Genomic DNA, 24,788 nt, shown 5'->3' with positions numbered 1-24,788 from the left:
GCACCAGCCCTGCTTTATACCATTCTCCATGGTGCAAAGATGGACTACCTTTTTCAGTTTGCATTTTCAATATTTGTCATTATCAGATTTGCTAGACTGGCAAGTACCAAGGATTGAGGAGGACGTGGAGAACAATCTATTCTTTCTTCTTCCCATCACCCTCTTCCACCTCCCCTCCATCCCCACACCCTTCACTCAGTTCAATCTCTATGCTCTCTAGCGGTTGCTGCTGCTTTCTCTGGCTATACTCTTGCCTTTTTGTCTTGCGGCTGGCAACACGATCTGTTAGCAACTTTAGCAATGTCCTAATACAGACTGCAAACTCTGGAAGGAGGGTAAAGAACAGAGCCATATGCATGCATACACTCCCATTCTTGCATGCAGAATATCCAATTATGTTGTTGATGGCTTGTGTGTGTGCTCTTGAGGAAAGATGGCGAAACAGTTTTTCTATAATAGCAAGAAGTGTTTTATATGATACTTCAAGCACACGTCTGATTCACCATCCTTACCACAGTACCAACATTTTATGACATTTTGTTCAATGCTCATATGAGGAAAACTTAATTTTCTGCGAACAGTTTTAATTAATTATTCTACACTACTCAACATAATTACTTTGAAATAAATGACCTGCTATTTAATGTCACAACCTTACTCAATTTTCTCTCAGATTTACCATAGAACATTTTCACCCTACAAACAATGCTACTTAATGGTCCAAAAATCATACACAATATTACATACCGAGATTCACATCTGGCAGAATCTTATCATGAAATTGTGTCTCCAAACTGTTCGGCGAAAGAAAATCTGCCAAAAGCTGACTGTTGCTCAATTCTGGATGCTGTAGAAGTTTCTTTGGCGAATACAAAAGGATTAGGTGGATTACTGAGAATACTTGATAATGCATGTCTAAATATCACGCATTATAAAATATAAAAATGATTCAAACTGAGCTATATTAAAAAAATAAGCCTCCTGTCTATAGTAAGTAGTCTCATCTCAGCACTGTCACATTTGGTCTATTTTGCATTATCATTAGCAACAGCCAGCCAATGCAGTTTGGCAGGGAACCAACAGCTTTGGCCCAGAAACCACCATCTTCAACTTGCTGGCTTTATATTCCTCTTTTCCTTATCATTTCATGAAGATTTTATCTAAAAAATGTATATCCCATGCTTTGATCCACAGCTCAAGGCGGTATACAAAAAACAGCAGCTTCCTATAACAAAGGAGAATGTTCAGGACTCCCAAAGCCCTAAACCAGGCGTCTCTGCAAAGTCAGCACTCAACAGCTGCCACTCAGTCGGGTTTTCAGGATTTCCCAATGAATATGCATGAGATCTATTTACATACAAAGGAGGCAGTGCGTGAAAACAGATCTCATGCATATTCGTTGTGGCAATCCTGAAAACCTGACTGGGGATGCTGCCCTTGAGTTTGGAGACCCCTGTTCTAAACAATCCCCAATTTGGGCTAACCATCAGCCAATGGAGGCCATTCGCAGGGATGTGAGAACAGTCTTTGGATTGGTCTAAATCCTAATAGGCTCAAAAACAAAAAGCTTAGTATGGGCACTAAACCCACACAAGAAAGCATGTTGCAGAGACAGGAGCTTGGATTACCACATTTTCAAGATAACAAAGTATGGTCAAATACTCTATACCTGCAGATACTCTTGAAATTCTTCCCTCTTGGATTTTAAGAATTCATGGTTCTTTGGACCAATGATTCTTTTTGATGGAAGTTGAGCATCAGGGAATGTGCCTAGTCAAAAACAATAAGTTAAGTGTTCATCAATTAATACTCGGCCAAATCACCCCCTCCAGAAATTAAAACAATTATACAATCTGGGTGACCTGATGATACACTGGTGAGTGCAACAAGCAGCTACAAGATAATTGGTGCAACCGTGGAGGAAGAGCATGCAAGTCACTCCGGCAATTATACCTGCTGCATAACACTGAGCACACCATTCTGCCTTGTAGTAACAGGCAGCTACTAAAGTTCATAGTTTAGAACTAAAGAGTGGAAAAATATAGATAAAATAATTACAGGGCAATTAATGACCGAACCAAAATATCTCTAACTCATAGCTTTCTCCTTTCATTTATGAACTCTGACCTGGAGTTAAGAGATAAGATTCAGCTACTTAGCTGTTGGCTAATTCCCCACCTGGGAGAGCAAAGCCAATAGCAAATATAAGTCATAAATGTGATGTTACCAAGTATCTGGCAAGGTGCAAGAGTTAGGGTGTGTTCTGGCTTCAAAAGAGGATAGAAGTACCGGTACATAGCAAAGCAAAAACAATGCAACATTCTGAAAGTAATGTATCAGAAAGGAAACCATGTTATTCTATCATATTCGTAATAGTGGAAGATTAGCCTAGTGGTTAGAGCAAAAGACTGCAAACCACAGAAGCCAGGGTGACCTTGTGACTTTGGACAAGTCACTTCACCGTCCATTACCTCAGATACAAATTCAAATTATGAGCCCTCTAGGGACAAGGAAATAGCTACAATTCTTGAATGTAATCCACTTTGAAGTGTCTGAAAGGCAGAATGTAAATCAAATATATAAATAATAAAAGTGCTTACCATGAAATTCAGTAAGTTTTGACTCAAGAACATAGAATTCTAGGTATCTTCTGTAGACTGACCAGTGTTCAGCTTCATGTCCATCTAAAACAAAAAGGAATAGAATATAACTTCTTTGCACTGGTTCAAGCTTGACACAAAGGCAAAATGATCCTGAGTGAAACACACATTTAACTTAACAACTATACTACATAAATTGCTGAAAAGCACAAAAGGTCATTACAGATTATGCTGGATCTGTAACTGTAATCAGGGACTGCCACTACTATGCTGCAACAAGTATCAGTAAATTAACTGAGACTGCACCCAGTTATTTCCCGATACAATTTAAAACCAATGATGTGATCACCAAGGAAATAAAAATGGTGCTCAATTTACCATGCTCGGTTTGACAGCGACAGAGTATGCACACCTAACTACCTTAGTTTTGATTTTCTACAAATAACTTATGCAGTCAAGTTGACCATACAGTTAATTACAGGTTGCTAAAGAAAGGTTGCTTGAGCGATAGCAGTGGCTCCAAAACCTGTCCGTGTAATCCCAGAGCCAGTAGAGATTTCAGAATATCCTCATGACTATGCATGAGAAGTCCATATATACTGGGTTTCCAATGTGTACACGTATCTCATGCATATTCATCTTGAAAAACCTGAAAATCTGACTGCTGTGAAGCCAGCACGACATGCTTTGGAACCATTTAGTTACAGTCTAGCAGACAACTGAAAATTTGGTAGCTTCAATCAGAGATCTGTAGGTGTGGGGCCACACTGGAAAAGTAACACAAATCTAAATAATGATTTATTTATATTTTATTTATATTCCACCAGTGGTACTCATAGCATGGTATAACATTAAACCACATCAAAACACAAATCACAAAATAGTTCTATGATTCTGAATTTAGAATAGATCACACCCATCGTCAAAGTGCAGTACAAATCAAGACATCCATTACATCCTAAAACATTCCCCATCCCTCTGGTCTCTGTGCCATAGCATTCTTATGGCACTTATTTTCCAGTCCAAAACAGAGTTGCTTACCCTTAACAGATGTTCCCCAAGGACAGGATGTCGGTCCTCACACATGGGAGATATCATCCGATAGAACCTGGCATGGAAAACTAATGTCAAAGTTTCTAGAACTTTGACTGAACCTCTCTGAGCATGCAATATACCACACATCCATGTTGGGTCTCTTCAGTTTTGTAACTTAGAATTGAGTATTAAAATAATAAATTAAAATAAGAACAAAACCCACAAAGTGGAAACCTAACTCCGCAGGGTGGCAGGCGAGTTTCGTGAGGACGGATATCCTGCTGTCCTCACACATGGATGAATCCCTAGCTACAGGCAGCTCCCCCACTCCAACATAAAAGGGGACCAACAAAACAGGTGACAATGGGCACAATAACATTTTGTTGATAACAGGAGTGGGGGGGGGGGGGGGCAGTCTGCACAAAAAGAACGGGCCCTAGGCGGGAACAAAGTTGGGTTCTAAACCTCAAACAAGTTCCAAAGGACAGATTGGTCAAACCTGCTGTCGCATTGTCATCCCTATCCAAACAGTAATGAGACGTGAATGAGTAGATGAAATTCCACATTGCAGTTTTGCAGATCTCTTCCATGGGAACTGCTAACAAGTAGGCCACTGACACTGCCATGGCTCGATCAGAGTGAGCCTTGACATGGCCCCCAAGATGTAATCCTGCCTGGGTATAACAGAAGATGTAGTCCACTAGCCAATTGGAAAGCATCTACTTGGTAACTGTGATCCCCAACTTGTTCTGATCAAAAGAAACAAAAAGTAGGGTGGACAGTATATGGGCTTCTGTCTGCCCCAGACAGAAAGCTAAAGCTCTTCTGCAGTCCAAACTGTACAGGGTTCATTTGCCCTGGTGTGAAAGGGGTCTGAGAAAAACGTTGGCAAGATGATGGACTGGTTAAGATGGAAGTCAGACTACACCTTAGACAGGAACTTAGGGTGAGTGCACAAGGCTACCCTATCGTGGAAAAATGTAGTATATGGTGGATAAGTCACTAAGGGCTGGAGCTCACTGACCCTGCATGCCGAAGTGACTGCCACTAAAAATATGACCTTGCATATCAGGTACTTCAGGTCACGGGAGCACAATGGCTCGAAAGGAGATTATCAGCTGAGCAAAAACCATGTTGAGGTTTCCAGGACACAGCGGGAGGGCTTAGGGGAGGATTCAATTGAAGCAGACCTCACATGAACTATAGGCAGTACAGAGATAGGATTACCCTCTACACCGTGGTGATATGTGCCAACCAGATGAATCCTAATGGAGTTGGTCTTCAGACCAGCTTCAAAAGGCGTAAAAAGTAATCAAGTAGTTTTTGTGCAGAGCAGGAAGAATGATCTAGAGCCTTTTTCTCACACCACATGGAAAACTTCCTCCACTTCAGTGCAAAGGACTTTCTAGTGGAAGGCTTTCTGGAAGCTATAACGACCAGAGAAACATCTTCTGAGAGATATCGAGTAGTTGTAGGATCAACATCAACATCCAGGCTGTGAGCAACAGACAGGGCCTGGAGATTGGGATGCTGCAACCTGCCCCAATCCTGGGTGATGAGATCTGGGGAATTTCCCAGCCTGATCGGTTTCCTGATGGACATCTCCCGAAGGAGTGGAAACCAGACCTGTCTCAGCCAGTGGAGGGCTGTGAGGATCATAGTCCCTTGCCCTCACAAAGCTTCAACAAAATCTTCACCACCAGTGGAGCTGGAGGAAACGCATACAAGAGACCTGTACCTCAATGGCGGGCTAAGATGTCAGACTGATCTGCTGTGTGTCCGGTACAGGGAGCAGAACTAAGGAACCTTCTTGTTCCAAGGCGCACTAAACAGATCCACATCTGGGCTTCCCCACAGATGGAAGATCCAATTTGCCACCAGAGACAATTTGTGGGGTCATAAAGAGTGACTCAGCCTGTCTGCAATTGCATTCTCTGATCCGGCCAGATACATGGCCCTGAGCACCATCCAGCAGGAGAGGGCCCATGACCATACCTGGAGCACTTCCAGACACAACAGGTATGATCCCGTACCTCCCTGCTTGTTGACATACAAATTGCCACTTGATTGTCAGTCTGTATCAATACAATTTTTTTGGACAGCCAATTTCTGAAAGCCCACAGAATGTACCTGATTGCCTGGAGCTCCAGAAAATTGACAATTGTTCCTGAGTGGACCATAGACCCTGGGCGTGGAGCTCATCGACATGAGTACTGAGCCCAGGGTGGATGTATCCATTGTTAGCACAATTTGGACCCAAGGATTTTGGAAGGAGACCCCCTCCGTTCCAGACTATAAATTACCCACCACCAGTCAAACAGTCCTAGAGGGGTAGAGTGTCTCGGATGCTGTCCCAAAGATCCTGTGTGGCTTGGTGCCACTGGGACCTTAGGGTCCATTGGGATTTTCGCATATGCAATTATGCCAAGGGTGTAACATGTACTGTTGCAGCCATATGGCCCAACAGCCTTAACATGTGCCACACTGAAACCTGCTGGCTTGCTTGAATCTCTGCCACTATGGCCATCAATTTGATGGCCCGTTGACTGGGCAGGAAGGTCTTAGCCTGAGCCATTTCTAACAGGGCTCCAAAGTAGTCCAATTTCAGCGATGGACTGAGATGGGACTTGGGGTAGTTGATGATGAACCCTAGTGACTCCAACTCCTGGATGGTCGAGTGCATAGGCCCCACCCGAGAAGTGCTCTTGACCAGATAGGGGAAAACATGGACTCCCAGACTGTGAAAATGCGCTGCCACCATGACAAAGCATTTTATGAAAACACATGGAGCTGACACTAGCCCAAATGGTAGAACACGGTACTGGAAGTGCCGTTTTGCCACCACGAATTGAAGATACATCTGGTGGCCGGGGGAAGATCTTGATTGTGAGTATACGCACCCTTCAGATCAAGGGAGCAATGCCAGTCCCCTTTTTTGCAAGAAGCAAATCAAAGTACCCAGGGAAACTATCTTGAACTTTTCTTTTCTTAGAAACTGTTCAAAGTCCTTAGGTCTAGGATGGGATGGAGTTCCATTTTCTTTGTAATCAGGAAGTGCCGGGAGTAGAATCCCCACCCTCTTTGCCCTGGTGGAATGGGCTTGACCACTATGGCCATTAAGATGGAGGAGAGCTCCACAAGAATTACCTCCTGATATACTAGTGGTCCCCAAAAAGGACTCAAGGGCAATTTGGCAGGGTACTCAATAGGTTTAATTTATACCCTCTAAGGACGATGGCCATAACCCACTGGTCTGAGGTTACAATGGTCCATAGGCTTGCACAGAACCGAAGCCTACCCTTGACTGGAGGGTAGATCGCCCTAGGTACGGCAGATGTGGCTATGCTCCCTATGCTCCCTATGATGTGTGTGAGTGCTGACTGGGATTTTGGGGCCCTCTGTTGCCTAAGATGGCTACAAGGAGCCTGCTGTTGCTGATAGGGTCAAGAAGGCAGAGAATAGTATCCCCTCAGATGGAAGAAAGATTTCCTGTAGCCAGACCCAGAGGACTCCTAGCATAGGACTACGGGTCCTGGGTGTCAGTGTAGAGCAGCTTGAGTGTCATATGGTGGTCCCGCATTTGGGCCACCATATCCTTCACTTTATCTCCAAAGAGACTCTCTCCAATGCATGGTATGTCAGTGAGTCAGTCCTGCACTTCCTTAAGGAGATCCAAGGCCCACAGCCATGTGAGTCTATGGGCACTGATCCCTGCATTAGAGATCCTCTATGCCATCTTGAAAATATTTTAGGTTGACTAGACCCCATGTTTTCCACATTCCAGACCCTTATGCACCAGTGACTAAAGAGAGTGTCCTGTGGCTGTTGAGGCAGCTACCCAGCCACCACCTGCACTTGCTTCAGGCGGTCCCATCTATACTGGCTCATGTAAAGCTGATAGGTGCTATGTGGGCGATGAGCATAGCACCCTGAAACATCTTCCTCAGAAGAGCATTCATGGCCCTCTGATCCTTCCCCGTGGTTGCTGAAGAATGGGTCCAAGAGCACTTGGTCTTTTTGAGAGCGGATTAGACCACCACCAATTGGTGTGCCCAGCTAACATGTTGAATCTGAGAGCTTTCTGGATGAAATAAATTGCATCTGCCTTTCTATTAACAGGAGGAACTGAGAGGCAGAGCCGTAGCTGGTCTATGGCCGATATGGCCATAGCCATAGGCGCCATCCATCAAAGTGCCACCTCTCACGTACAATGTTGGGAAAAGCCATCTCCCCTCCTTCCAATACAGTGCTGAGGTCTGCCACCGGGGGAAAGAGAAATAAACTGCTGTGACTGCTCTTGGTGTCCCTACTCCCCTCAGGGACATCCATGAAGGTGGGGGGAATCGGGACAAAATACGAATGCTGCTGCACCAGTGGAGCAGTGCAGTCCGCGGTGCCATGAGATGAATCGTTGGCCTCCTCCACTCCAGTCAGGAATAGGAAAAGCAAAGTGCCCTTCAGCTTGAATACGTCGCTTTGGCCTTCCCCCTAAATGCAGTGAGAGCAGCGTGGCCCATAGAGCTACAAGAGACATTAGCCTCCTTCGCTATAGGCATTCAGGAGCAGGAAGAGCAGCGCGACCTGCGGGGCCGCAAGAACAATAAATCATCTCACCCTCTTCCTCCACAGTCAGGAATAGTAAGAGCAGAACTGCCCACTTGCCAGAAGAAGCAGGATCAGCTTTCCTTCACTCCAGAGCAGGAACAAGAGCAATGCAGACCCGATGCTAGGAGGAGGAATCTGGTGGGCCCTGGGACTGAAGAAGAGGCTGCTGCTTCTGCTTCCAGAGGAGGGAAACAAGTGAGAGACAGAGAGAGCGTGTGTGTGTGTATGTGGCATTGAACGTGGCAGAGAGCGAGAGCGTAGTTGTGGTGTGATTGAGCATGGCAGAGAGCATGTGTGTGGGTGTGATTGAGCATGGCAGAGAGCGTGTGTGTGGGTGTGATTGAGCATGGCAGAGAGCGTGGGTGTGGGTGTGATTGAGCATGGCAGAGGTCATGTGTGAGTATAATTTAGCATGGCAGAGGTCATGTGGGGGTATAATTTAGCATGGCAGAGGTTGTGTGGGGGTATAATTTAGCATGGCAGAGGTTGTGTGCTTGGGTGTGATTGAGCATGGTAGAGAGCATGGATGTGATTTAGCATGGTAAAGTGTGTGTGGCATTGAACATGGCAGAGGGCTTGGATGTGGGTGTGGCATGGAACATGGCAGAGCGCTTGGGTGTGAATGAGCATGGCAGAGAGTGAGGGTGTAGGTGTGATTGAGCATGGCAGAGGTCGTGTGTGTGAATGAGCATGGCGAAGTGTGTGTGTGTGTGTGTGGGTGAGACTGAGCAAGGCAGAGCACGTGTGTGTGATTGGGCATGGCAAAGAGCAAGGGTGTGGGTGAGTGAGCATGGCATAGAATGAGTGTGGGTGTGATTGAACATAGCAGAAAGCATGTGTGGGTGTGTGTATGTATGATTGAATATGGGACAGAGAGAGGAGAAAGTTTTTGCATAACAACCACACTACTCTTCCTCTGCTAATCCATGACAATCTCAGGGCATCTAGAAATCAAAAGTTGCCAGGTATGGAAAGCAAGGGATTTTTAAAATCCGTATTAGTTTTTATGATTTGGTGATTTGATTTGTATATTGTTTTGAAATATTTTATTGGCATTTGGAAAAGTTTTATGAGTTTTAATTATTGGAATTCTATTCAGCTAATTTGAAATATTTGTTCTTTTTATTGTATGGTTTTACTATTATGATTGTTTTATATTTATTGATTTTATTTGATGATTTATGAGGAATGGTGATATTTGTTTTTTCATTTTGCACTGCATACAGTCTGGCTTGTTGTGGTTTTGAGTTCGTTTTCTGTAAGCATGCTTTTATTTATACTTTATGGTCTCTTTATTCTGTATTTGAGGGTCTGTCTGTGTTCTGAATGACCCTTAAACACAGACTGTGACTGAGGTGAGGGATTATGCTAGTTTGTAGTTTCTGCATAGGGATCTATAACAACCTGGTTTGTTCTGTTTTCCTAATAAGAGGTATATTGGTGTTCAAGGACCTGGTATAATATTTACAGTGTTGACTTTTCATAGGTAGGGTTGTTACAGTTTGTGCTGATTTTTGTTCTATTCTGGTATAGGAGATTTACTATACTGTAATTGTAATTCAGTTTACCCATGGCTTTCTCAGGATCAAGCCCACACCCAGCACACATTACCATAGGCATAATACCATATGGGTTCCTAGAATCTTTTTTGCTTTTCTGGTTGGCAGCACAGCATGTAAATTTGATATACATGCTGTTGGTGATATTTTTAATTCAGAAGACTGTACTTTGAATGTTTCTTTTTATGTATTCTGAACGCATAATTTTTGAATAGGGAAGGAGTGACTGGTGGGGTGGGAGAGCACAAGGCTTTAAGGGGAAGGGTAGAGCTGGCAAATAACATGCTGGGATTTCTTTTTGAAATTCCTTGTGTGCTTTATGGTGTTGACTTTGTATCTGCTACAAAGCAGAAGCAAAGTCACGGGTCCAACTAGCCCCCAAATTTTCAAAGAGAAACTTTGTGGGCAGTTTCCTAGCCTCTTACATTATGTACACTGGATTTGTCTGATGATATTGAATCCTCTCATCTAGAAACTGATAAAAAATATTATCTATGCTCATTATTTCAACATTAGAAACAATTTAAATACGGTGAATATTTTATGCATGGATGTATAAATATTTTTGTTTGCCATATTTGTGAATCTTTTGATGTTATATGTTTTAATCTGTATGTAATTTTGTACTCAGCCTAGAATTTTAGATAGAGCTGGTTATACATTTTTATAAAAACATAAGGCTCATGGTGCTAAGCTCCCCATACTGGTTCCAACTGAGCTGGAATCCTAAAGGAGCAGGAGGAAACTATTGGATCAAAATAAAAATTACTGTCCCCTATATATAACAGAGGTTATATATAGGGGACAGGGTATAGTGATGAGGGTGAGGGAACCATTTTTCACTTGGTCACAGGTGCCACATGGCTTGGCTATGGCTCTGCTGAGAGGGGGCGCTCCCACATCCTCATCAGTAACTCCACAAGGATCTCGTGTACTGGGACTGCCAGATCTCCTTGGGAGGCTCCACGTATTGGAGAATATCCAGCCTCCTGTGTCGGGTTATCCTCCTTTGCAATTGAAATGGGATAGCCTCTGCCATCACCCTGACAAAACCTGGGGAGGAGAGGTCTTCCGGGAGAGACTTTTCTTTTGTCGGAAGGAAACTATTCTGAGGGGAGACCATCTGATGCGTTATCTGAAACAACGGAGGCGTCATTCCCCCAGGGGGTCATAAGGGCCTTCACCCTGTCATATGCAGGGGAAGGGGCCCTAGTTGCACAACCTCGGGCCAGCAGTATAGGAACCGACTCAACTGGTCATGGGGGCTGGGGCTCCAGTGTCACTCCTGTCACTGGGGGGGGGCTTCCTCATCCGAGGAACCAGGGGCATGCACCGGATTGGCTGGTGGTGCCACCTATGCCCCGCTGTGCATCGATATTGTCCCAGGTACCAACACCAGCTGTGTTGGTAACATGCCGAGTGAATGTAGAGATTCTAGCAGTGGCTTGAGTAGGGATACTGCCTGCCTCAGTGCCATGAACCAGAGGCCCTCCACAGACTTTTCCACAGCCAGCTGCACTTGCCTCTCTAGCTCTTCCTCAGAGTGCAGATGCAAGACTGACTGGGGCTCAAGAGGTGCGACCAGATCCTCTTTGGAACAGAGAGGAAGATTGGTGGTGGGCATCAGGACTGGTGGAGACCCATGGCAAATCCCGAGTATCAATGGAGGACTGGCGATGCTTTGAGGGCATCACAGCTGAAGCTGGTGCATCTCCTTGCCCTGCACCATGCATAGAGGGGCACAGATGCCGATGCTTCTCTGGCTTCCCTCGAAAAGAAGACAGGGGGACTCCACGTGGATGCATGGTATAATGCATGCTGATGCATGCCCAAGAGGCTCAGTCAAAGTTTATTTATAAAACCTTAATTTTCTGCACTCATTACCAAACAAATTGTTCAATGCTGATTACAATAGGACATACAGTTTACAAATAAACCAAACATTAAAACAGGAAAATAAAAATCACATAACAGTGTCACTAAAAAGGTAAGATTTCAACATCTTTCTAAATTATTTGTAATCACTTATCAAGCGCAAATCTAATGGGATTGCATTCCATAATCTGGGCGCTATATAGGAGAATAAGTTTTCCGTGCCGGGCTCCATCAGAAGATGCCACCCATGTGTGCAGCCTGCCATCCTATTGTCCTTAGAGAAAGAGATAAATCTTGCCTCTATATCTTTCTGAGCTGATACTCCCAAAGCCATACTACCCTCTCATACCAAATTTAACATTTCTAATTCTGTATAATTCTAATCTTTACAAAAGACCTGCAAGTCTAAATATGCCTGGATTAACAGCCATGTCTTAAGTCCCTGTGTCACAGATACGCCTTATAGTCCCCTCAGTAAAAGAGGCTATGCTAACAAGGATGAAGAATAGAGAGTTTCCCTTTGCTGTTCTACGGCTCTGAAACTCTGCCCAAAGACTTGCAAGCAGACGAGTCCAAAAGGGCTCTCACGCTTACTGCTTCCAAAAGTCTGTGCACAATTACAGAAAGTGCTACCAGGTGTCATGCATGTAGCAGCCTCCATTAGGCAGCTTACACACTGCTGCCAGCCCACTCATATCCACCACCACCACCACCCCTTTCCCTTACCACTATCCTAGAGGCCCCACACTGACAAACTTGTTCTGGCTCCATGTCCGCTTTGGGCCTGCCCTGGTGTCTGATGCCAGAACCAAACAAGGATATACTAGGATTTCCCTTTGCAAGCAGAAAGACATGATAATAATATGATCTTTCTGATGCATAATATGCAGCAATTGCACCATCTACTGGTCTAGAGGTGTCAGTGCAAGCACTGGAAAATCTTGGAGTCTCAGGTCCTACGTCTACATAAGGGGTGGCAACTCCGGTCCTCAAGAGCCACAAATAGGCCAGGTTTTCAGGATAACCAGAATGAATATGCATGAGATAGATGCAGTGTGGATATCCTGAAAACCTGGCCTATTTGTGCTTCTTGAGGACTGTGGTCGGGCCCCAGAAAAAAATTAATACATTTTCTTCTCTGTCTCTATGGGCTCCTGTCTGTACTTCCTACTTAGGGCCAGGATCTCACTTTTGACAGCATGTGTGTCAGGAATGGCCACGCATTGGTAAACAGCCAGGAGTACAAAAAGGAAGCCAGACTCTGGCTGGTTTCACACAAAATCTTTATTTACAAGCAAAACCAAAAGTACAGCAAGAGGCCACTTACTTCAGCAGTCTTACCAAAATCAAATTTATTTATTTTATTAATATACCGACATTTGATCTGAGATATCACATCATTTCACATTCAAGTTTCTGGAGGAAAGTCCATAACTATTAGCCACATGGACTAGGAAAGACATCACTATCAATGGGAGATACTACGTTATAGGGCTGCGGGGTAATTGTGAACTGGACTTGCCACTATCTGAAACAGGACACTGGGCTCAATGATCTAACCCAGCATGGCTTCTCGTATGCTATTGGCAGATTCTTAAAATTTAGCACTTTGGGGAAAAAATTCCCATAGCATATGCAGAAATTTTTAGTTGAACCAGATTCAACTAAATTTTTTCTTTTCTTCTTGCAGATGCTGTAAATTACTGAAGTCATTATATAAAAGTTGAGATATTTCTAAACTACACAGTAAACTGACTTCCAAGACTTTGTGCAATATTTTTCTGAAATTTAAATCTGGCTCAAAGTCTATCTGGGATTAAGACCGTCTCACTGCAGGATCACCTCTCACTTACTTTATTTATTTATATTTAACTCATGCAACAGCTCCTGCACCTTCTGATCTCTTCTCTATTTTGTGTGTATCCCCTGTTCCACTCGGGCATAAAGTCTCATTTGGGAGTACTGGGTCACGTTCTGACCCTTGCTCCTGATGGGTTTTACAAGGCCCTTAATCGTCGTCATTATCACCACCATAATTGTTTGATATGCTTTTCCAGCCACAGAGTTCAAAGTATATTACAATTAGAGCCATTATACGGTACAATGTAATAATTCCCACTGGTTTGAGCAGAAGGTGTGATAACATAGTAAAGTGCACTGCAAATCCTGCAGAAGACGATAGCCAGAGTACTGACTGGTACATCTAGGTACGACCACAACTCCTATCTTATTAATGCTTCATTGGTTGCAGATTCAGTATTGGATTCAATCAGGTCTATCCTGTAAAGTACGTCCGCGGTTTCCCCGTCCCTAACCGGCTCTCTACTCACTTTCCGGCCGCGTTAGCCCTTCCTGCGATCCCGAATCCCCTTTAACCTATTCCTACCGCGTCCTAAATTCCCCGGGCAACCCCTTCCGCACGCGGCATGTATATTGCATGCAAACGAGCGAATTAGCTATTCCCTAGCATCTAGTAACCCGCGCCCCGACTATCGCTAGTTTTCCCTGCCGTTTGTCGCGCGTTTAACCTGCTAACTTACCGCCTACCCTGACCCCTGCGGTAGAGGCAGGGGTAAGGGTAGGCGGCAAGCTTTCCCCCAGCCCCCGCTCACCTGCCCCGGCCGCGATCATGGGTGCCGGTCTCCGGGGCAGCTCCAGTCCTCTCCCCTCCTCCCGAAGCAAAAAAAAGCGAAAAAACCAAAAGCAAAAAGTAAGTCACTTCGCTCTTCCCTCCTCCCGGAGCAGGGCGCGAAAAGCAGCCTGCTCCGGGAGGAGGGAAGAAGAGACACTAAGCGGCAAAGCGACTTACTTTTTGCTTTTGGTTTTTTCGCTTTTTTTTTTTTGCTTCGCCGCTGTACAGTGTCAGTGTCTTCGCCGCTGTACAGTGTCAGTGTCTCTTCTTCCCTCCTCCCGGAGCAAGGCTGCTTTTCGCGCCTTGCTCCGGGAGGAGGGGAGAGAGATGACAGCGGCGAAGCAACTTACTTTTGCATCCGATCGGACCCGACAGCGGCGAAGCCAAGAAAAAAGCGAAAAAACCAAAAGGTGACCCGACCCGACTTACTTTTGCAGCCGTCCGGCCATCTGTAGAAGATATCGTTGCTCCCCTATGCTTGAGCAGCCAATTGAATGCACAGGGGCCGCTTTCCCCCGTGCTGGCAGCCATCTTCCCGGGGAGGTAGGGGAGCAACGATATCTTCTACAAAAGTAAGTCGGGTCGGGTCCGGTCAGGGTTACCTTTTGGTTTTTTCGCTTTTTTTTGGCTTCGCCGCTGTCGGGTCCGATCGGATGCAAAAGTAAGTTGCTTCGCCACTGTCATCTCTCTCCCCTCCTCCCGGAGGGAGGAGGGGAGAGAGATGACAGCGGCCTGCTTCGGGAGGAGGGGAGAGAGATGACAGCGCCCTGCTTCGGGAGGAGGGGAGAGAGATGACAGCGGCGAAGCAACTTACTTTTGCATCCGATCGGACCCGACTTCCTGGTATCTGTCATTTCAAATGACATTTGAAATGACAGATACCAGCGTGGCATGAAGCGTTAGGCCCGCGCACCCAGGATACTGTATAGGCGCTCTATCCAGTAAAATGGGTTGCGCGGGCCTAAGGCTTCACGGACGTGGTTTACATTTAAATAAAATTAGTGTTCAGGATCGAGCGGTAGGTGAGCTGCACTGTGCGTGTGGCAACCGCGGGTGCCGCAGGCACTAACGCAGCTCTTCCTACCGCTCGGTACTGGATAGACCTGAATATAAGATACTGACGTTAATACACAAGAAACTACACTTGATCTTAGCCAAAATGCCGAGAAGTGATAATGAGGACACAGTATGTCTAGGAGCTGCCTTACATGTATACACTCCACACTGTACATTAAGATCATCTAATAAAGGTCTTTTAGTGATACCAAGTATTCTACAATCTTGTGTGAAATAAGAAACCGCACAATATCAGTGGCAGGACCAATAATGTGGAACATAATGACAGTATACTATTGGATACTATCAGATAAGAAAGCATTAAAACACGACTATTCAAGTTAGTGTTTGAGGATACCACCTAGCAAGTAAAACTGACAAATATTTATCAAATTTTATTTGCACCAGGTTATTTTTCTAGTCTTGTATAATTTGATTATATTTTATTATGTATATTTTTATTTTTGTGCTGCTACGATTATTTCAGTAGCAGCTGATTTTAAAATAAAGCACAATACAGAAGTAGTATATAGCTAATAGTTGGTCGTTAACTATACAAAGTTAAATATAGAACAGAATGCCAGTTTTAAACCAATTAGAATATATTTCAGAGGGACATCAAGTCAAGCACAAATAGATTAAGATGGATTACTAGGCTATTTTCATTTAGCAGAGGGGTGTGGTTAGATTCAGTGGAAACCTAATCAGCAATGGAATATAAGGGTTCACGGCAAAGCTCAGAGTTTTACTGGCTTGTGCCAAAGATTGCTTCACAGAGTTAAACTTTCACTAATTATCTGAAGAAAGAGCGGTCTGGGGCAAGTCTGATATGAAATGGTGGGGAGTTCCATAGGGTTGGGACAGATCCCGCAAAAGTTCTCTTCCTGGTATTGATTGGGCAGATTGTTCTGGGGAAGGGCACTGCTAGGTGACTGTCTTAGTGAGTATAAGGAGCAGTGTGGGTATTTACGGTGTTAAAGATTCATTTAATTGGTAGATGCAAGTCCTTTGTGGATTTTGTAGGCTAAGATCAGGAGTTTGAATTTGCTGCAGTAGTGTGTCAGGAGCCAGTGTAGGGTTTTAAGGACAAATTTGTTTATGTTCATTGTCATGCAGGCTACAGCATTTTGTATGAGCTATTGCTGGCTGTTTAGGGTTTTATGGATTCTGACACAGAGTGCATTCAATCGTCCAGACAGGAGATTATACTGGCTCAAATAGCAGTTGCAAAAGTAGAGTTATCCAGGATGGAATGGAGACAACTAAGCAGGTGGAGCTGGAAGAAGGCTACTCTGGTCACCATTTGAATCTGGTTTTTGATGGTAAGTTGGGAATCTAAGATGACACCCAGACTCCGAAAGGGGCAGGGTTATTCCATCAAGGGTCATACTTTTGCGAGGGCCAGGTTTTTCCAATCCATAGCATGTGTCTTTTTTCGGATTCAGGCTTAGTTCGTTGTAGCATAACCAGTGAGCAGTTTTTTCCAGGTAATTGCTAAGATTGGTGATGATAGTTTCTTGGTTTGTGTTGAGTGAGACCAAAAGCTGGATATCATCAATATAGAAGTGGCATGTGATATGATAGTCTCTGCTAAGTTTGCATAGGAGGGCCATATAAAACAGAGTTGTTTACTTGTAACAGGTGTTCTCCCAGGACAGCAGGATGTAGTCCTCATATATGGGTGACGTCATCAGACGGAGCCCTGTCATGGAACACTTTTGTCAAAGTTTCTAGAACTTTGACTGGCACACTGAGCATGCCCAGCTTGCCATACTCCCTGTAGCCACAGGGGTCTCCCTTCAGTCTCGTTTGTAGCAAAAGGTGCGAGATGGAGTGGAGCAGGAAAAGGGGTTGATGCCTGTGTGCACCACAGGTTAAATCTATTCTACTTAGAAAGATAAGATTTCCATGTGGAAGGCTTTCATGACTCTACAAGCACTTGGGAAACCCTAGTTGAAAGATTGAGCGGTGGTAGGCTCAGGCTTTCAACATCCAGGCTGTGACGGATAGGGTCTGAAGGTTTGGGTGGCGTAACATACTGTGGTTTTGAGTTATGAGATTGGGCGCTATGCCCAGGCAAATGGGTTCTCGGATGGAGAGATTGAGAAGTATCGGAAACCATACTTGTCGAGGCCAGTACGGGGCTATGAGTATCATTGAGCCCCTGTCCTGTTGTAGCTTCACGAGAGTTTTGGCTATTAGTGGTATCGGAGGATACGCGTATAGGAGGCCTGTGTTCCAGGGGCACGTGAAGGCGTCCATAGCTAACGTGTTTGGTTATCTGTGCAGGGAGCAGAATCTGTTCGCTTTGTGATTCAGTTCGGATGCAAGGAGGTCGATGGTTGGTGACCCCAGTGTTGGAAGATTTTGCTCGCTACACAGGGATCCAGAGACCGCTCGTGGGGATGGAAACATCAACTGAGGCGATCTGCTACTAAGTTAAGAACATAAGAAATTGCCATGCTGGGTCAGACCAAGGGTCCATCAAGCCCATCATCCTGTTTCCAACAGAGGCCAAAACCAGGCCACAAGAATCTGGCAATTACCCAAACACTAAGAAGAACCCAAGCTACTGATGAAATTAATAGCAGTGGCTATTCCCTAAGTAAACTTGATTAATAGCCATTAATGGACTTCTCCTCCAAGAACTTATCCAAACCTTTTTTGAACCCAGCTACACTAACTGCACTAACCACATTCTCTGGCAACAAATTCCAGAGCTTTATTGTGGTTGAGTGAAAAAGAATTTTCTCCGATTAGTCTTAAATGTGCTACTTGCTAACTTCATGGAATGCCCCCTAGTCCTTCTATTATTCGAAAGTGTAAATAACCGAGTCACATCTACTCATTCAAGACCTCTCATGATCTTAAAGACCTCTATCATATCCCCCCTCAGCCGTCTCTTCTCCAAGCTGAACAGCCCTAACCTCTTCAGCCTTTCCTCATAGCAGTTCCATCCCCTTTATCATTTTGGTTGCCTTCTCTGTACCTTCTCCATCGCAACTATATCTTTTTTGAGATGCGGCGACCAGAATTGTACACAGTATTCAAGGTGCGGTCTCACCATGGAGCGATACAGAGGCATTATGACATTTTCCGTTCTATTACCCATTCCCTTCCTAATAATTCCTAACATTCTATTTGCTTTTTTGAGATGCAGCACACTGAGCCGACGATTTTAAAGTATTATCCACACTGATGCTTAGTAGGGATGTGAATCATGTGATCGATAGTCTTAAAGATCGATTTTGGCTGGGGGGGGGGGGGAGGGAAATCTTATCGTGTTTTTTTTTGTTAAAAATCGTAAATCGGGGGAGGGCGGGAAAACCGGCACACCAAAAAAACCCTAAAACCCACCCCGAACCTTTAAAACAAATCCCCCACCCTCCCGAACCCCCCCAAAATGTTTTAAATTACCTGGGGTCCAGTGGGGGGGTCCCAACGCGATCTCCAGCTCTCTGGCCACGGCTGCGTTGAGAAATGGCGCCGGTGGCCCTTTGCCCTTATGTGACAGGGCAAAGGTAACGCCGGCGCCATTTTGGTTCCTGGATCCCAACGTCACGCGTGCAGGAGATCGCCCCCGGACCCCCGCGGACTTTTGGCCAGCTTGGGGGGAGCCTCCTGATCCCCACAAGACTTGCCAAAAGTCCAGCGACCTCCTGCACGCGGGCCGTATTGCCAATCTTCAAATTGCGCCGGCGCTACCTTTGCCCTCACTATGTCATACGTATTGGCAATACGGCCCGCGTGCAGGAGGTCGCTCCCGGACCCCCGCTGGACTTTTGGCAAGTCTTATTATGGCTTACAATTGTTGAAGATACCAATGAAGTGAGGGCAACATGACAAGTATGGCACCTGGATTGCTTGCACAGTTCTGGAAAATGTAACCAGGACTTGAAATGTTATTTAACTAAATAGTTACTTGTGTGAAGAAAAAACAAATTTGAATAGCTCAGTTCAGAATGAGGTTTTTCCTGTTTATCTGATAGGAATATTTACTGAAGGAGGATCCAAAAGTAGCACACTGTGCACTTCTTTCGTTAAGCATACACATTATCCACAGAGGCACCTACCTGCCCTTCGATCGTTCCTCTCCACATCTATGCAAAAAACAGGAATCCTCTCTTTTCTATCTTTCCTTTCAAGGGATGTTTCATCAAACAAGTCCACATATGGGATGCTGATTTTCCATGCCGAGAGGTTGCGTGGTGTGCTGGGTGTGCTAATGGCTGCCTCCTCAGGTGAATCATCTTCTAACACCACAATGCCTTCTTCAATCTGCAATGGATAGGTAACTAATTTTATTACAAACAGCTCTTACTATATCATACATGGAATTTCATTTTGTTCTGGAAAACCTATTGTATTAAGCTTGCCTTTTTTTCACCCCCTGATCCATCCCATCCTCTCCATGGGTCTTCTAAACCCTCTGTTACTGTACATGCCATCTTAAAATCATTATTTCTACCTCACATTTCACCCCAAGTGTTTCTAGCACTGGCTGAAAATTCACTCTTATGCTTTCAAAATTTTGAAAAAAAACCCAAAACTTCTAAATATTTTGATTCTATCATGTATATCTTTACTGCACTGCCCTTCCACAATTTCACTAGTCAACCCATATGTTTTCATCTTTTACATACATAATGAAAATGTGTTCCCTCCAAACTTTGGAGGATTCAGGTTAAAAATATTTTAAATTAATAATGTAACTAAGATGGATGCTGGAGAGAAAAACCCGTAATTAAAATAATGAACCCAATGTGAAGGTAGGGGCACTGCTCATCTCAGCGTCCACAGCTGGGAGAAAATCATATTTTCAAATATACTGGTGAGGTGAACTGGTTGTCACTATATACCTAGGCAAAAACGATCTCGCAAATGACTTTAGTAAACATAACAAAAGCCGTTTAAGGAGTTGGAGAGTTATGTTGGACAGGAAACTAAATCCATGGCTTGCTCAGAAGTGCTACTGTATAACAGGGAAATAGAAGAAATTATCACCACAAAGCACTTTAAGTTTGTAAACAAAGGCAACCCCTAAAATTTACTGTGACAATGGCCTGCAAAGTACAGCTATGAAATGATGGCTGGGATCTGTAAATTCTTTATAATGAATTGGCAATGGATGGCCCGGGTCCAAGTTTCTGTTAATCAGAAGGGAACTGATGGCAGTATTTTGCAATATAATGAGTTAACTGAGCACCAAGGTTCCCTTGCTATGGTATAAGTCATTCAAGTTACAAGACACTGAACTCTTTATGAGCTATGAGAAAGAATGAGGGACGATAAAGAGGAAGCACTGACATGAAAAAGCAACAATTAAAAGTAATTCTGCTGCGCTATATTATCAGAGTAATTGTCTGCACAAGGCTTGGAAAGGTTTATTTCAATTTGCTGCTATATGAGCATGAATCCATTAGATGGCACCATAGACTAAATAACTGTGAGATGATTGTAACAGTTTGCAATCAATATTATTTATTTTTTATTTAAAATCTTTTCTATACCATCGTTTAGTAATGCACCATCACAACAGTTCACATAGAGGCACATATATTTAGTTTGTAATGGCACTTTCATAGATACTTTTTGTAACCAGTGTTGGTACATGTTTATATAATATAAGGTATAAGATAGGTGACATGGATCTAGTCCATTTATATGATTAATAGGGTAATCATACAAGAATTGTGCTTAAATCGGAGTTCTCTAACATTATCTTAGATCAATTATTATGATGATCATTAGATTAATGTAGTGATGTTACAAGATACAGGTGTAGCTAATCCAATTTACTAGCATGTATGGAAACTGATAACTCATAAATATGTAAATATCTGATTTAAAAAATAGCTTTTTGTTTTCCATAGTTTCTCTCTCTCAGCTTCTTTCTTTCTATAAATATTTGCTGTGACTGACATGCTTCTAATAAAGAATGCACTAAATACTCTAAGACGACTGTCTCCTTGTGATACTTGAGAGAGACTAGGAACTTCAGAGGCAGAACCACATTTTTAGACATTTACATATTTTCAATTCATAGTTGAAAGACTGGTGCAAGGAAGGACGTTTAGGGCAATGATTCAACGGGTATGTTGGGAAACACTGGTGCGTTATGTGGTCCTGGGAGCTGTGTCAGCCCGGGTGGGAGTTGCTTGAATTCTCCTTTATTGGGCCTGACAGGAGGCTACTCTCGTTTCTTTCTCTTTTTTCTGTCCCAGTGGGAGACTGTTTCTTCCTTCACCTAGATTAGAGTGAGACAATGCTAACTCCTTCACCCTGCGTGTGTGTGTGTGTGTGGGGGGGGGGGGGGAATGGGTGAGAGATGGTTGGGGGATGCTGGGCAGGGAGAGGTAGTGGAGAGAGAGGGAGTGTGAATGCTGCTGAGCAGGAAGGGGTAGGAAAGAGGGGGGTCAGGTTGAGTCAAGCAGGGGAGGAAGGGAGCACAGGGAAGAGGATGCTGGGGTGGAGGGGGGGGGCATTCTGGGCAGTGATGTGAGTGTTTGGGGATGACTGAACAGGAGTGCTTGGGAGAAATGAAGAATGATGGAGGCCTGGAGGGAGAGTGCTGGTGTGCAAGAGCCATAATAGGTCAGTTTTGGGAATGTGCATTTCTTTTATATCTTTAGATTGTAGGATTCTACCACTGTATGCAACCAAATGTGAATATTGACCCCCCCCCCCCCCCAAGAGGTCATGGATGTTTCAATAGAAAACAAGATTAAGAACTTTGAAAATAACAATGCGTGCCCAGGTTATCTGATCTCTCTTAACGTAAGGGCTATAGCTTTTCTTCACAAACAATGAATTACGCTGCCAAGTAAAGGGACAGGTCACAGACTCACGAAGAGCCCAAATATGCCCGGAGACAAAAAAAAAACAGCCTATCCAAAGGGTGAGTTTATCAGACACGTTGGCTCACAGAAAAATGCTGACACTGCAGGGCAGTTCACTGGTCAAGAGGTTATAGGACTGAGATCAGACCCTGTTTCAGAGTCACCATGCAGAAGGAGCAGGGAGGGCAGCAGACAAATGAAGAAACAACCCCATCCATCCCGCTGCTTGACTATGTAGGAGCTTTCTTACATATTCATGCATTACCTGTTAAAAGCAGCTGGGGAGAGTGAGTTCAAGGTGGCCCGTGAAAGAAGAACAATTAACACCTAAAGGAGAAGCAGATGAGCTCCAGTGACCTGGAAGGCTACACATAAGTCCTGCTGTTACCTGGCTGTTTCTGTGGATCCTCTAGGGCTCAGCCAAGCCTCCTAAACTCAGCAAGCGACAGGTGCCAAGAACACAAACTCCCTTCGGCAGGGACTGTCTTCGAGACCTCCCCTCAGATTCCACTTCAGGGTGAAATGGAAAATAATCTTCTAAAGTTATGCGGGTAGTTAGCTAGTTACATTTATTAATATACCCTAAGCAAGTCACTCTGATATGGTATAGTTCACTAATGATGCAGAGCTTTACTCAGAATAAACCTATACAGAGCAACAAGGAGGGTAAGGTGTGTCCAAATTTTTTTTTTTGTGTGAGCAACAATTTTTTAAACCAACAATTCTTGAGCACCAGTATTAGCACTGCATTTCTATATATAGCACAAAGAAAAATTAATGTGAGCAATCATGTAAAACCTGTGAGTGATGCTCCGAAATGAATGAGCAATCACTCATATGCCTAGCTTAAGAACATAAGAAATTGCCATGCAATCCAATGTGTGCATCCCAGGATGCTAAAAGAGATTAGGCCTGTGCTGAGTGCACAGTCAATTCATTGAAGACAGGAAAGGTCCTGAAGAACTGCCAATTTCCGCCCCATTGCAAACCTACCGCTTATTTCCAAAATTTTGGAAAAAATAGTAAATAAGCAACTCAGAATTCCTGGAAAACAACAATCTGCTCTCCCCATCGCAATACGGCTTCCGTAAAGCCCGAAATACGGAATCTCTACTGATCTCACTGACCGACTCCACCCTTCTGACTCTCGACAATAAACAACCATGCCTGCTCATTCTCTTAGACCTATCGGTAGCATTTGATATGGTGAACCACACCATTCTCATCGACCAACTATCGGACATCGGCATCAAAGGCATCGCTCTCAACTGGTTCAAGTCATTCCTTCAAAATAGATACTACAAGGTCAAAATCAACAACAACGAATCACACCCTGTCAGCCCCACAAGGTTCATCACTATCTCCAACACTATTCAACATATACATGTTACTGCTTTGCCAACTCCTCACAAAACTAAACCTAATTCATTACATATATGCAGACGATGTTCAGATTTTACTACCAATCACTGAATCCCTCGTCAAAACCTTGGAATACTGGAACTCCAGCCTTCAATCCATAAACAACCTCTTAAAAGCACTTCACCTGATCCTGAATAACAAGAAGACGGAGATCCTCCTCATCACACAAGAAGGAAATTTCCCACTGTCTAACACACACCCAGCCAATCAACCAGGCTTTACCTCTCAAGTCAGAAACCTTGGAGTAATCATGGACAGCCAGCTGAACTGCAAAAGTTTCATTAACACCACCACCAAGGACTGCTTTTTTAAACTCCAAGTCTTGGAATAGTGTTGGAGATAGTGATGAACCTTGTGGGACTCCCAGGGTGGCGCTGACAGGGTGTGATTCGCTGTTGTTGATTTTGACCTTGTAGTATCTATTTTGAAAGAATGACTTGAACCAGTTGAGAGCGATGCCTTTGATGCCGATGTCCGATAGTTGGTCGATGAGAATGGTGTGGTTCACTGTATCAAATGCTACCGATAGGTCTAAGAGAATGAGCAGGCATGGTTGTTTATTGTCGAGAGTCAGAAGGGTGGAGTCGGTCAGTGAGATCAGTAGAGATTCCGTATTTCGGGCTTTACGGAAGCCGTATTGCGATGGGGAGAGCAGATTGTTGTTTTCCAGGAATTCTGAGAGTTGCTTGAGACCACTCCTCCACTTCCAGGACTTTCGAACAGTTCTCCAATCCATCATATTCTCAAAATTAGACTATTGCAATTCTCTACTATTCGGCCTCCCAGCTAACTACACCAAACCACTACAGATGCTTCAAAATGCCTCAGCAAGGATTCTGACAAAGACTAACAAAAGAGACCACATAACACCCATCTTGCCGAACCTTCACTGGCTCCCAATTAAATACAGAATCTCTTACAAGATTCTAACGATCATCCATAAAGCCATCCACAATATTTCACCCCTGGATCTTAAGTTCCCATTTCAACAGCACATGCCCTCCAGACCAGTGAGATCAGCGTACAGAAACACCCTGTCGGCCCACCCCATCAAATCCACATTAAGGAAGAGAGCCCTCTCCACGACGGGACCTTTGCAATGGAACTCCCTCCCCCCTGAGCTTAGACTCGAACAATGCCCAAACACCTTTAAGAAAAGATTAAA

General features: G+C 44.2%; 1 protein-coding gene across 4 annotated transcripts in view; it reads right to left on the bottom strand.

The window, feature by feature from the left end:
• Nucleotides 1–24,788, bottom strand: part of SNX14 (sorting nexin 14) — a 271,117-nt gene that overhangs the window by 67,063 nt on the left and 179,266 nt on the right. For all 4 annotated transcript variants that reach the window (XM_029595485.1, XM_029595488.1, XM_029595486.1 and 1 more), the window contains 4 exons: nucleotides 19,436–19,640; nucleotides 2,601–2,684; nucleotides 1,670–1,770; nucleotides 748–859 (listed from right to left, as the gene is read on the bottom strand). In XM_029595485.1, the coding sequence (XP_029451345.1) occupies nucleotides 748–859; nucleotides 1,670–1,770; nucleotides 2,601–2,684; nucleotides 19,436–19,640 (502 nt within the window). The remainder of the gene's footprint in view (nucleotides 1–747; nucleotides 860–1,669; nucleotides 1,771–2,600; nucleotides 2,685–19,435; nucleotides 19,641–24,788) is intronic.

Source organism: Rhinatrema bivittatum, chromosome 3 (assembly GCF_901001135.1).
Source record: "Rhinatrema bivittatum chromosome 3, aRhiBiv1.1, whole genome shotgun sequence".
NCBI classification, from domain to species: Eukaryota; Metazoa; Chordata; class Amphibia; order Gymnophiona; family Rhinatrematidae; genus Rhinatrema; species Rhinatrema bivittatum.
The sequence above is the reverse complement of the archived record's forward strand: the minus strand, read 5'-3'. Positions and strand labels throughout refer to the sequence as shown.